The 14,601-nt window shown below is 44.0% G+C and overlaps 1 protein-coding gene across 2 annotated transcripts in view; it reads right to left on the reverse strand.

Annotated features, from left to right (window-relative positions):
- The window catches only part of DOCK5 (dedicator of cytokinesis 5), a 217,889-nt gene that overhangs the window by 123,715 nt on the left and 79,573 nt on the right, over positions 1–14,601 (reverse strand). For both annotated transcript variants that reach the window (XM_045997731.1, XM_045997732.1), the window contains exons 3-5: positions 12,314–12,354; positions 6,927–6,982; positions 4,992–5,088 (exon numbers count right to left, since the gene is read on the reverse strand). In XM_045997731.1, coding sequence (XP_045853687.1) covers positions 4,992–5,088; positions 6,927–6,982; positions 12,314–12,354 — 194 coding nt within the window. The remainder of the gene's footprint in view (positions 1–4,991; positions 5,089–6,926; positions 6,983–12,313; positions 12,355–14,601) is intronic.

Below are 14,601 nucleotides of genomic sequence, written 5' to 3' on the forward strand. Positions count from 1 at the left end.
AACCACCCGTTCAGAAGATTAGACTCGAGTAGCTTTAATCGGCGTGGATATACGATGATGGGAAGAAGGGCAATTCATCGTGTCTGGCAAGTTCCCCACCCCCCGCCTCAGTTATGGGCACTTTCTCCCCTCCAAATTTTTACACAACTACAGACTAGCTCAAGGTTTTATTGCACTGGTGAATTTTAAATGAGAGGAGATCAGGGGCGCCTGAGTGGCTCAGTCATTTGAATGTCCCTTGGCTTCAGCTCAGGTCATGATCTCAGGGTCTTGGGACTGAGCCCTGCGTGGCTCCCCTGTTCAGTGGGGAGTCTGTTTGGGATTCTGTCTCTCCCTCCCCCTCCCTACTCACGGGCATGTGCTCTCTAATAAATACATCTTTTTCAAAAAATAAATAAATGAGAGGAGATCAGTCCGTTCTATGAACTACATTTTAGCAATTATGTTTACTTGATTCAACAATACATATAAACCACCTTCCACACCAGGCTTGTCTCATATCTCTTTTCTGTAAGGAAAAAGGATTAGATTCAGTCTCCCAAAATTATATGAACAACACAGCCTCGCTAGCCAAAACTCATTGAACCATTTCTCCAATTGGAAGGTGGGGGAACGGCGCTGAGTTAAATCTTGGGGTGAGAAGTTACAGAGTATGTTTAACATCACCAATTAACTCAGAATTTCCAGGAGAGTCCCTCTTTCACAAATGTTCCTCCTTCTGTCCCCACAAACACACTCTAACTTGTCAGTTTTCAAGTCCTGTTTATTGTTGAGAAAATATAATGTGGGATGTAGACTCGTGCATATTCAAAAAGGATAATTGGGTTGTTAGTGAGAAGGGAAGTCTGGGTATTACACTAGTCCAATCATGTCTAAATCAATGCAGAGTCATTCGCCCTTCTGGTTGGCAGAACTTGCATGGAACAAGGGAGATGTGCTGCTAGAAGGGAAAGAAGGCCACAGTTCAGCTCACTGGATCTACTTTCCCAGGTTGGGGACAATGAGTGATTCTGAGAGGCGGCAGAGAAGAACGGGCAGAACACTTACAACCACTGACCTACGGCGGTTACATTCACACCAGGCTGGAAGCAAGCCCGCCCGTCAGCCCCAAGCTGAAGGGTGCACCCTCAAATGACTTCAGGATAGAACTCCACCATGCAGTCTTGTTCTTCTAACACCTCCCATCATCAGTGAACTCTTACATGAAGGCAGTCTGGGGACAGCCAGGGGCTGTCACAGTTTGATGACAAAGCGCCAGGAACTGTCCTGGAAGTTTTATCCAGATTATCCGACTGAATCCTTACAGCAAGCGTGCAGAGTGTATATATCATTACTGTTCCAGGTGAGGGAAGTACAATGTAGGGGTCAAAGGACTTGTCTCAGGCTGCAGAATCAGCTAGTGGCCTACACTGGACCCAAATCCCTGCCTTCAGGATCTGAGCTCTTCCTGTTTTAGTGTGTTTGTCTGCAGTAACTATTACTGGGTATGCTATATTCTTCTGAATATATACGTACGTTCCAAGTAGAGGAGCAAGCCAGACTTTCAGAACCAGCTGCCTAAGCTCAGTGTCCACAGTCTTGTCATTTCAAGAGGGGACCACCTTTCATTCATATTGTTTCCCCCTTTCCGGATCACCCCTGAAAACACACTCACTAAACAGGCTCCAAATGAGGTCGAGGAGTATAGATGAAGCCAGAAACTGCTGTGAACTTGCACTCTGCATTGGCAGGATTCCCCCTTTCTTTGCTGGAATGATCCATGCCTCCCGAACTTGAGCCTAAACAAAGGAGACTCGCTATCTGCTATAGGTTGTGAGAAACACTTAGCCTGCTTACTTAGTGCTCAAGGTCACTCCACCTAAGATGATAACAAAAGACAAGGGAAGTGGCCTTGGATTGGGGGGGAGGGCAGGGAGCACACACAAGGGAGCTTCAGAGTCTCCAAGCTGGGTCAGAGGGATGCCAAGTCAAGGCTGCCCAGAGGGAAGATGTCCAGAGTGGCTACTGTTTCAAGCTAAGACAGCAGCAAGAATGCCATGTGCAGAGTCCTGGATGCTCCGTCTGCACAATGACCTCACCGCCCGCACCTCTCTTGATGCTCACACACCCCATGGAGTCAACAAGGCAGATTTTCCATTGCTTTCACATGGGGGGCAGAATCCAGACAATACCTGGAAACATCAAGTGACTTGCCCAAGACCACGGGGCTTGCTGGGCAGGGCCTGGATGAGATGCCAAGCTTCCGAATTTCCAGTCCAGGGTTTGTCTCCTACAGGCCGGCATAAAGCCAACACCGCCAGGAAAGACAATGAAATGGGACAAAATAATACTAATACAACAAAGAGGAAAAGAAGGCACATGGCGGCGATCAGCATTTCTTTTTCTGCTTTGGAGGAGTGGGTTTTCCTCTCTTCAGCATGAAGAACTCCTCCCCCCTTTAAAACATATTTATGGTTATTTCACAAAGTTACGGTGCAGCTGCTAAAATTAAGTCACAGCCATCCAAATGTCTTTCCTGTCTGGAATAATTACCTGTGTCTACACGGCTGGGCTTATTCTGGCTAGTGGATGGCATTTTCCTCTCACTTAAGGCTCTGGATCTACTACACACATTTCTCATGAGCACAGACTAAAAAGGAGAGAATTAGGAAATGTGTTGGAGAGAACTGAGGAGGGTCAAAGATTCTACAGCTGTCCTGAAATACCAAACAGGGGGTGCCTGGGCGGCTCAGTCGGTTTAACATCTGACTCTTGATTTCAGCTCAGGTCATGCTCTCAGGGTCGTCAGATTGAGCCCCGCTTGAGACTCGATCTCCGTCTCCCCCTCCGCCCCTACCATGCACCTCCTGCCCTCCCCGTCGCTATTGTGTATGTGTGTGCTCTCTCTCACCCTCTCAATAAATAAATATATAAACAAATAAATAAAACAGAACACCTGGTCTCATAATCTGAGGGAGGAAAGTCATGAGAGAAACACAGTACTGATGTGGTTCAGTAAAATCGGTATTTATCTTTATGCGAACTGAACGAACTTACAGAATTAGAAAACAAAAACACTAATGAAATCGTGTGGGGGGGGTGAAAACCACAGACTTGGGGTCCTTTTACCTTTTACCCTGTGAAGGATAATATTCTGAAGTTTGCTACTTTGATGCCAATTTTTGAGAAAGTTCAGAAATTCTGCCTGAAGTGAACTGTCAGTATGTTAGGAATGGGAACCCAACAAAGTCATGATGAATAATGACCCCATTTTAAGTGGATAATTTTTTTTTAAGATTTTATGTATTTATTTGGGAGTGCGAGAGAGAAAAAGCATACATAAGCGGGGGGTGGGGGCTCAGAGGGAGAGGGAGAGGGAGAAGCAGCTCCCAGCTGAGCAGGGAGCCCGATGCGGGACTCAATCCAGGACCTGAGATCACGACCTGAGCTGAAGGCAGGCAGATGCTTACCGGACTGAGCCACACAGATGCCCCAACATTACCACTTTAAAAATCTCTTTGCCCAGTCCTTACTATCAAGTATGTATCGCTACTCATCAATTTCCAGAGAGAACGCATTAAGGAAGCTCTCCGTGTATATGCATTCCTCATCTATCAGACTTGTTGCATGCTCCGTGAACCAATCAATTAACCAGAGAGTGCTCTCAACAGAGGTACCAGATGATCGATGTAGGCCAAAGGGCTTAAAACAGCACGACTGTCTCGGTGATTTAAGAACTTACAGGTAGCTCTCTCCTCAATTATACATAAAGAGACCAAAAGATACTTGCATCATGAGGCAGGATGCCCCAAGGGCCAGATGATGGACCCAGCAATAAATACTCCCCCTAAGGTCCAGAAGGAAACATCATGGATTGCTGTTTTAGAAGCTACATTACAAGGAAAAAAGAACTTGAAATAGGCCTTGAAAGATGGGCAGGCAGAGAAAAATCCTGTGCTTTCCCACCAAAGAGGCTGGTGATTTCTGCTGCTGTGATCCATCATGGGTAACAACAGCCCAGGATGGAAATGAAATCATACATTAACTCTCAGAAGTCATGCTAGACTGAGCTTCTGATTACTTTCTTGGTACTAAAGGTCTAGAGGAAGGTATTCTTCATAAGTTATTGAGATTGGTTTTTGAGAGAAGAATTAACACATGACTGAACAAAAACCTAGATAAAAAAGTCACATAAAGGAAAGAAACTGGCTTCCAGGCCAGCGGGTCTAGTCTACTCCCTCACTGTACTCATTCACGCATCGAACGAGAAAATGTACCTTCCTTCTGGGAATCCCTGGTTGGCCCGGGAAGATGCTTACAGAGGCAGGACCTAGTGACTTCTGGGTTCCCAGGAAAGAGGGAACTTTAGAAAAAGGTGTTTGTGCATTCCAATGTCAAGGAAAGAGCTGCTTCCAGGGGACTCGGAGCATTTTTGGCCTTTTGCAAGACAGCTGCCCACATATTTTCACTCTGATAACATTAAAGGCCAGATCTACCTTTTCCTAATTGCAAACCTACACGGGACTTGAGATTACGGTTTATCATGGAGAGAATATGCTGCTTCCTGTGTCACTTCCCCCTGAGCTGATGTATCTTATTCGCATTCTGAGGTCAACCGTTACTGCAAGACACGGTACCCTGAGTTGGCCTTGAAAAGAAAGACTCCTCAGACCACGGCTTAATACCACTCAAGTTATAGCATCTGTATTGAGTCTGTATTGAAAGCCTGGCTAAAGTAAAGAATGCCGTCCTCCCGGGAGTCCTCGTGCGGCTGAGCAGCAAACACTGACAAATTCCTATTCCCCAGGACACATATCCAGGCTAAGAGCTTGTCCCGCTGTTTCTTCTGCCATCCCATGTCATCAGTGACTCTACTCCAGGACAATGAGAATCTGCTGGTTATCAGCCACGTACGGTCCAGCTAACATGCACCCTGTTCCATGCAGAGAGCTCACGTGTTGCTGAGACCCGGCAGTGGAACAGACAGCTCTAAGACCTGCGGGAAAGCTCACCACATACAGCTTGCGCCAGATGACGGCCCATTCTCGCAGCGTTGACGTGAGCTCCTGGACCAGCGGGAGCTCCCCAGGAATCACGGTCTCGTGCTGCCTACGGAGAACCAGAGAGAATGCTCCTGTTACTCCCAGCTGACCATCCCTGCTTTTCTTGACAGGGGTCATATTCCCCATAGGTGTGGGGCTGGCCCAGCTGGAAAGACAACGAATCTGTTGTGGGGAAATTTGTTGAGTGGACCTTATTACACCTAAGCCTCTGAGAAAAGAAAGGGCTTACTGATCCAGCTCTCAAAATAAACCACTTCTGCGAGGGAACAAAGGCATCAGCCCAGCCGGGACCACCCCAGTTGGTATCTCGACAGGAGCAACTGCTGAGCCTGGCTGGCTTCCATGACTCCCGGAATGGAGGCCCAAACCCAGTATTTTTGCTGGTTCTGCCAAGTGGCCATTTCGTTAGGGAGGGTGGGTGGAAAAGTGTGCAAGACACCAGGGCCCTGAGGCTGGGCATCTCCCACAGGACCTGCTGGTGGGGACTGAGGCTCTGCCCTCTGACGGAATGGGGCTCGATTTTCTTCTCACCTGCTGCCTCACTGCACTGAAAACGTGTCTCTACCATACTCCTCATGGGCTCACAGGAGACTCAGAACAAGGCAGAGCCAACATTTATTCCCATCAATCCTCTGGTATTTTCATGATGAGCAAAAAGGAGAGTGAGGGCAAGCAAACGAATGGGAAAGAGAGGTAGGACTGTCAGACTTAAATAAGACTACCAGATGCCCAGTTAAGTCTGCATTTCAGATGGCTTGAAATAACTTCTTTGTTTGTTTGTTTGTTTGTTTGTTTTGAAATAACTTCTCAGTGGAAGAATGACTCGTTAAATACCTGAGACATACTAACTGTAAACAATTACTTGTTGTCTGGATTTCAAATGTAGCTGAGCGCCCTGCCTTCTTCTCTGACAACCCTAGTTAGTGGGTATACGACTTCCTACATGCCCTTCTGCCAACATGGCTGAGGCTAGTGACGGCAGAGGCTGCCCGGGAAATGGCCCGCTGGGAAGAAGCTTCTCCAGATGGCCAGGACACCTGGTTTCCGGTCTTGGTTCTGCCACCGAAGAGCTGTGTGAATCTGGGCCTGTCTTCACTCCTCATCTATAAAATGCAGGTGTAGAATTTAAAACTGAAAATGTTCTTCCGCCACTTTGAGTCTGCGTGACTCTCATCCATTCTCCTCTCTAGCAACCCTGGCATTCCAGTCCTGCTCTGGAAGTCTCCAGTCTCTCCTTCCTTCCTCTGTCCCCGGGGCTCACCAACCCAGCGGCCTCTCTCTCCCACCTCAGGCTGAGTGTCTTACTCCTCCTCAGTCTCCACAGAGGCAGTCACTGTCCAGGACAACCGGTAAGGTGGGTAAGAAATTAGAATATCCAAAATGTGATGGATTTCATCTGCAGAGCACGTTCACACACATAATTTCATCATTCCACATTAAGCTCGAGTCCTCCAATTTGTATGGGCAAAGCCCAAGGGGCAATAAGGCTAATGGACTTGTCTAAGCTCCAGAGCGGATCACTGCCGGAGGCAGCTTGCTCATCTCTCTCCCACGGCTGACAAACTGGGGACTCTTGAAAATCCAAGCAGCAAAAGGGTGCCCAATGTTTGTGTGTGTGCGCACACACTCAGTGAGCACAGTGCAGGAGGAAGGCAGAGGGCCTCCATTCGTTCACTGTCTGTCTTTACTATCCTGGGGGAAGGATGCCAGAGAGGAGCGATTATAAAAGAAGGAATCATCTCAGGAATAAAGCTCACATTCACGTCTCTCTCCTTGAGAGAAGTGCAACTGACGAGATGAGAGCAGTAACATACACAAGAAAGTCTTTAATGATCATTTCACACGTCCACCACTTTTAGGGGTCTTCCCGGGATGGGAACTTACCCTCGGTCTTCCACAGTTGCTTCCTTCAAATGGATGTACGTTTCAGGGAAGATCCCCTACAGAGAGAAGAACGTGGGTTATGTGGCCGTAAAAACCTTGGAGTAAAGAGCACACACGGCACCAGGAACGAGTGAGGAGACAGGATACTTGGGCCGTCGCCAGAGTGTGCGGTCAGGCTCGAGGGCCTGCCCACACTGACAGCGCCTCCCTGAAAGCATGGCTGGAAAGATAGAAATTAAGATTGGGGTTCACAGAGCATGGGAGAAGTGCTTCAGAAGGGGGCAAACATGTCCCGGTCAACTCAGGGCTGCAGTAACGGTAAGGGGTTCGACAGCCAGCTCCTAGAACCCTCCAGATCCTAATGCCATGAACTGCTGCCGTGAAAGGGTTTCTCGTAATGAGTGACCCGGAGGGCTGTGTACTTAGTGGCCCATGAAATTATAGTGATTTTCCAAAACAATCCCTTCTCACCGCCTTCACTTAAGCCAAATGAGCCCCAAATCAATTAGTACTAATTATCTGGTTATTTTTAGCACTTCCCAGTCTCAAATTGCTCCCCAGTCTATGTTCTTAAGAGGACATTCTTCGGGCACCTGGGTGGCTCAGTGGGTTAAGCCGCTGCCTTCGGCTCAGGTCATGATCTCAGGGTCCTGGGAGCGAGTCCCGCATCGGGCTCTCTGCTCAGCAGGGGGCCTGCTTCCCTCTCTCTCTCTCTCTGCCTGCCTCTCTGCCTACTTGTGATCTCTTTCTGTCAAGTAAATAAATAAAATCTTTAAAAAAAAAAAAAGAGGCCATTCTTCATCACTGTTGCGATGCTGCTCGTGGGGAAACTGAGGCCCATAAGAGCCTAAGAGAATGCCTGGAAACTGGTCAGTAGAAACTGAAGAAGTGAAGATCAGATCACAGAAAGCAAGTCATGGATCTGAGTCTTCCTAAATGCCAACGGCTTCTGTTGTTTAACTGTGTGATACGCTCATGGATAAATGGAGGCAATGCCATGGGGAAAAGGCACTGCTGTTCTTTGTTTTAGGGTACTCTGCACGCCAGACCAGCAGAGGGAGGAGAAGAGCCTATTTACCGGGTACCACTGGTTTGACTGCTCCTAGCCCTGCACCTGCGGAGGTCAGTGGGACCCTGTGCGCATTCTCTGTTGGGGGACTGACCACAAAGGTGGGAAAGGAAGACCTTCCTACGTGGGGGCTGAGTCAAAGATGTGTATGTACACAGTGATCCTTAATCTGTCCAGAGACAGAAAACTAGTTCACTTCTACTGGTGTCAGTCTTGTGTCTGGCTTCTTGTGCTCTATTTATCTAATACTCTTCTTTCTCCATCTTAGCCCTTTGCCAATAACAGAAAGAAAATCTGAGACTGAGTTGCTCCCAGCCTTGGTGATGACAAGGTACAACTTGTCACTACCTGAGTCGAAAGCAAAATGACCGTCCTTTCTAGCCAGGCAGGAAGAACCAAAAAACAATAACAACAACAACAACAAAAAAACGTACCTTACCTTCCTCTCCTCGCTTTGAGAAAGGGGTATGCATGTGGTGTGTACGTAAGAAACTACTATGCTGATGTGTTACTGATAAGAGCCAGAACACACAGAGAGGCAAGATGACACTGACCTTTTTCATTACAGGGGCAGGATTCAAAGTGATTTTGGAAAACTGATCAGTTAAACAAAAATTCAAATGCAGGTATAATTCCTGTGGGGCCTAATTTCTGATGTTCTGAAGCTCCAGATCTGTGCTTAGGGTGTCTAAGGAACTTTGGGTGTTTTTTCTGTCCATCTGGAGGTAACCGTCTTGTTGACTGCCATCTTGGTGGAGAACCAGACTTGATCGTCCAGAACTCACCTTGAGGATATGATGCTAAGTGAAGTAATCCAGACACAAAAGGACAAATACTGTTATGATTCCACTTGTAGGAGGGATCTAGAGTGGTTAAATCCAATAGAGACAGAAAGTAGAATGGGTACGGCCAGGGATGGGGTTGGGGAGGAATGGGGAGTGGACACTTGGTAAATGATGAGCCACTTAAAGCAGTAGCTCTAAGAAGCCACACTTGGAGGTTAAAATAAGAGGTAACACTGCTTATCCCAGGGAATATCCTTGCAGAAAACTTTTCTCATCAAGAAGGTAAAAGACGAATTAAAATTTTTGTGCATTTATAATCTGATTACTAGTCTCTTAATAATTTGGAGAAATCCAAGACAGAAGCATTTGAAATATAAACAATGTCTTATGTTGTAACACCCAAGCAGATTACAAGCGGATAATTTATACTGAATGTACAGACATGAGGAGTTTCATCTTTTTTTTTTTTTTTAAATCCTACAGGAGAACACAGGCAGTAGTAACCTATTTGACATAAGCCATAGCAACTTCTTTTTTTTTTTTTTTAAAGATTTTTAATTTATTTATTTGAGAGACAGAGATCACAAGTAGGCAGAGAGGCAGGCAGAGAGAGAGGGAGAGGAGGAAGCAGGCTCCCTGCTGAGCAGAGAGCGAGATGCGGGGCTCGATCCCAGGACCTGAGACCATGACCTGAGCCGAAGGCAGAGGCCTAACCCACTGAGCCACCCAGGCGCCCGGAGGAGTTTCATCTTAAGAGAATATTTATTTTGTTGCATTACCTCTCTGTTATTTGCAGGCCCCATCTTTCCATGACAACATACGTCCACTTACATCCATTTAACTGCTCTAGTAAATCTGAGCCTTGGAGAAGTTTTCCTTCCTTCTTTCCATCTGACACAAAGAAAGGCAGGAAAAACCTGGGGGACTGATTACTAATTTATAGCTTATCTCAATTTTGATTCTCCTTTCTCAATGCAACTTACTTACTTGAGGAAAAAAAAAATATCTAACCACTTTCTAGATATTGCCGTTATCCACACTTCCACAATCCTGCCAGAATCAATAATCAGTTTCTGCAAAGCTCCAGACTTCTTCAATTCGTAAAACCACTAGCGCATTTTATCACCACTCTAAATGGCTAGGTCTGCTGATAAATGACACCAAAAATTTCCATTAAAATAATAGGCCTTTCAAATAGCTCCTCCCCCAAAGACTGGCAAAGGCAGGAAAAAACAGCATTAGGAGAGGATTTCAAACAGGATGGATCTCTTAATGAAAGGGTGTCAAAGCCGAACATAATTCATGATGACTGAATCTAAATTCCCTTGATGCTTCCTGCTACTCTTCACCAGGAGGACATTTCAACTTAAAAATCAAAAAGTAAATGTAACATCTTTGTTTGTACTATCATTTCATTGAACTACAAAGTTGAATTATCAAGAACTAAAAGAAGTTCTTCCTGAAATAAGTCTTCTAAAGGGTGAGATTTAAAGTTTAAGTAAGGGTTTTAAGGAAATGAAAACAAACAAACAAAACTAAAAACATACTCAGGGAGCATGCTATTTCCTTTTCAAAGCCAACAACATGGGTAGGAGCTGGATAGATTCTGATCTATTAGGACATCACAGGATGCCTTAGAAACCAAGGTTTTCTATGTGCAAAAAGAAGCCTTACATACTGTAGCTCTCTGAATGGGAAAAGTGTGGTCGGGGACCTTGTTTCAACATGATTCACAATCACCAGTTAAAAATCAAGAATTGTGTTTGTTCTTTAAGTTCATGTGATCATACCTGAGAATGGGGTTTTGTTCATTTTTTTAAGTTGACTTTTTTTTTTTAAAAAGCAGACTGGGAAATGGAGTATATCTTCTTGTTCTTTAATAAATTCAGAACTTCTAAATGGCTAGCTCCAATCGTGCTTTGAAATAACTTATCATTTCTATAATTATGAGTAAAATAAACAAAGATAGGGTTAACCAAACTAAGAAGAAGGAATATCTATAAATCACGGACAAGGATCCCAAAATAAAGAAAGGCTTTGGTCTCACTACGCTCTTATTCATGCCAGGATGTCCTTGTCCTCGGTCACTATTTGAAGGCCTGGAGAAATTGAAGTCAGCAAGAGATTAAATCAAAGTAGTTAAGCTAGAAATGAAAAAAGGTGGGAAAATGTAGGAATCGAAACGGGGCAGAAATATTCAGCATCAGGATTTGGGGAGGGATAAAAGACCAAACTGTGGGAGTTGATACTCACGTGACAAGCAAACACTCCTTTATTTTGGTAGATTTTCAAATTGTCAACGTTAACAAACTGCATGTGTGGACATGTAAATGTGCAAAATAGTGACTCCAGATCCAAATATATAGAAAACTTGATCCAAACAATGCTGATTTCTAATGACCACAACCTTGTAGAAAGGGGATTCTCTGGGCCCTGAGCTCTTTCAAGAGTTGTGTGCTCAGATTACTTGTATCTCATGCCATCCTTGAAAAATAAGAACTGTGGTTTTTGTTGGTGTGTGTGTGTGGTTTTTTTTCACTTGCTTCTTGATAAATTCTAAAATGTTTCTCTTACCCCTCTCCTAATTAGCTATTTTGCATGTAAACTAACTGTGAAAAGTGATGGTCCTATCAACCCCGTTTCTGTTTCAAAACAAAGTGCTGACAGGCCTTGCTGCCCCAGAATGCAGCGTCAAAGGAAAAGGCCTGACCTGACCTAAAATTAACTGAGGGGGCATTAACATAACTAATAGATTTTCTTTAACTTGATGATGAGTAGTTTTGGCACGGGGCAGAGGAACCTGCTAGGGTCAGTTATTTTTCAAACTCTCTGCCCATGACAAGATACATTTTCATGGCAAACGAGTCCTTAACTATGCATAAAATATAATTTAAAATACATTAAAAAATATGCACCTCCCACAAAAGTTTCATGAGACAGTATTTTTCACGGCATTCCATTTTCTTTTCTACTTTTCGGAGTTTCGGTTTTTGGAAGATGGTGATTAATAACCCCTGATGTTGATTTCATGATGTATTACTGGGATTGGCTGTGAGGTTCACAGTTTCAAAACTACTACTCTGGCTTATCATTTTAAAACAAAGGATGGACTCAAGTAGAAATGGGGAGATGCTTTAGTTCTGGGGTGTTGGCACTGAGGAGCTAAAGAACCAAGCAGCAGCAGGGTTCCCCGGAAGGAGACAGCCAATAATAACACTCTCATCCTGTCACCACCTTGCTGAGCTCGAGGGGCAGGGAGCCCCAAGCCTGCAAGTGCTGCGAGGGCCCTACCTGGGGAGTGAATTCAACTCTGGCCTTTCCCCTTAAGTTGGCTGGTGGGAAATGTGGTCCACGGGACTTGTGCGATTTCACACACATTGAGGTCAGAGAACTTATTTTCAGATCTAAACAACAGCCATCCCCCAGAACACAGACTAGGTCTAGAGGCAGCAAGGAGCAGAAAATGGGCCCAGGTAGCATAACACAAAGCTAGCAGGCAGATTCAGATTTAAAAAGTAAATGAGAAACCATACCTTTTTAGATTTATTCTGGAGGGTATATCCTCTGTACCAACCTGCCGGGGAATAAGAAAACACAATCTTTTATGTTGTCTGAGATAATATAAAGATAGGGGCAAAATGCATCCTCTTACTCTACTGGAACGCTGGGATGGAATCCAAGAGGCAATTAGCAGACTAATTAGAATACGTACATTTTGGTTGAGTACACAATTGAAATCTAGATCTATTTTGGAGCTTAATTCTCCTCATAGGTAAAGGATTTAAAATTCACACGTTTCATCTCTGCTCCTTTGGAGAAAGGATAGAACAAACAAACAAACTAGACAGAAGGCAGCTCAATCTCTTAATATTTTAATACCTTAGATATTCAGCAAACGTTTTTGCATGAATGAAAAAGGTCTTTCATCCATATATATACATTCTACAAATCACCCTATACTATAAAAATAAATACTTTAAAATAATTTATAGTCTCTCTCTTATCTAAATTCTCAGGTAAGGAACCACTCTTCTGGAAGAATTTTAAACTGGAATGGCAAATCTTACATACATAAATATTTGTACCTAAAAGAGTTGAAATAAACAAATAATAAAAGAATATTTAAAACAATTCTTGGCAATGCTATTCACATCCCTGAAAATAAAAAAAAAAAAGTTGTTGGCTTGATGAGACTTTAAAAAAGCCTTCAACTTCCACAGGCACCTGGGTGGCTCAGTCGGTTGAGTAACTGCCTTTGGCCCAGGTCATGTTTCCGGGGTCCTGGGACTGAGTCCCACATTGGGCTCCCTGCTCAAGCAGGGGGCCTGCTTCTACCTCTGCCTTTCTCTCTGTTTCTCATGAATAAATGAATAAAATCTTAAAAAAAAAAAAGCCTTCAATTTCTTTATAAAAATTTCAATAAATACACATACACCTCTGGATGCTTTTCCATGCTCTATCTGGTAAAGGGAGTATACAATTTAATCAATCCATAAACAGATAACTTATATTAAGCATTTATTGATCACCTACTAGAAACTTAAGGCATCTGCCAATAGGGTTCTAGAACCGTCTTGTAATTTGTTCTACATGAAATCATCCAAAGAGACACATAACCTATTCTGGATATGTTACAAGAAGAAAGCTGAATTTACCTTGAACAGAAATTTAAGAATACTTTCACAAATTTTTAAACTGTCAGTATTCAAAATTTAAAGAATTTTGCTATTTCTTTTTTTCTTTTTTCTTTTTTTTTTAAATATCAGGAAAGAATAGGATACTATGCTGTAAAATCATTGCAGGTTTTTATCAAGGCCCACGGTTGAGAAAAAGGTATTTGAACAGGAAACACTGCTCCCAATTTCGGATGCCAAAGTGCAGGAGAGAGTCAGGTGTAAGAAGAACACCAGGCCAGACGTGGCTGGCAAGTTCCGCTGCCCCAGGAAGTGCCTTTGCATGAATGACTGGCTTCAGGCTCCTCCTGGGGTGGGGGACGGGCAGGCAAGCTGAGAAACAATGGTCTTTTCCAAGCAGTTTCCATCTCCCTGTGTCCTACAAAACCAAGATGTAAGTTTGGACTTTGCTCCACTGTCAGAGAAAAATGTCTCTGTACTTGCATAAACAGTATTTTTGTGCAGCCATTCATCACAGAATTATGCTTCCGAAACCTGTCATTTTTGAAAAATTTTTTTTTTCTTTACCTCCTAAGTCTCCTCTAGAATTGTGGTTTGTATAAAACCCATATCTAAAGGCATAAATTACCACACTGAATCTCTAAAACGTTCATCTTGCTTGGCATTAGGTACTAGCAGAAGAGTGTCTGTCTCTGGAGTTTCAGTCATATACTCTCGGGACCCCATACATTCAATTGCTAATAACTGCAAGCGACTGGAGCAAGAACACGGTGTTCCAATTGATCCCAATATTTAAAACAGGATCATTATAGTTAAATATGGTATGCTTTTAAGGCTTCCAAATGCATCACGATGCAAAGAGACAGTAAAGGCTCTATATCAAACAAGCACCCACAATCAGTAAGCAGTGTGAGCTAGGGGGAATCTCGGCTGCTTTTTAAAATTAGTACATTACTGAAATAAAGAACAGTGGGGGATGGTGAGTGCAGAGGGCCAGTCTTACCTAGATTTAGGTGAAATGTCAGTCTCAACAAGTGAGTTTGAGCCCACAGATTCACAGAACAGACTGGTGGTTGCCAGAGGCAGGGGGTGGAGGTGAGGGCAAAATGGGTGAAAGGGAGTCAAAAGGTACAAACTTCTAGTTATAAAATAATGATGTCACGTACATCATGGCAACCACAGATAAT

Source organism: Meles meles, chromosome 2 (assembly GCF_922984935.1).
Source record: "Meles meles chromosome 2, mMelMel3.1 paternal haplotype, whole genome shotgun sequence".
Lineage (NCBI taxonomy): Eukaryota > Metazoa > Chordata > Mammalia > Carnivora > Mustelidae > Meles > Meles meles.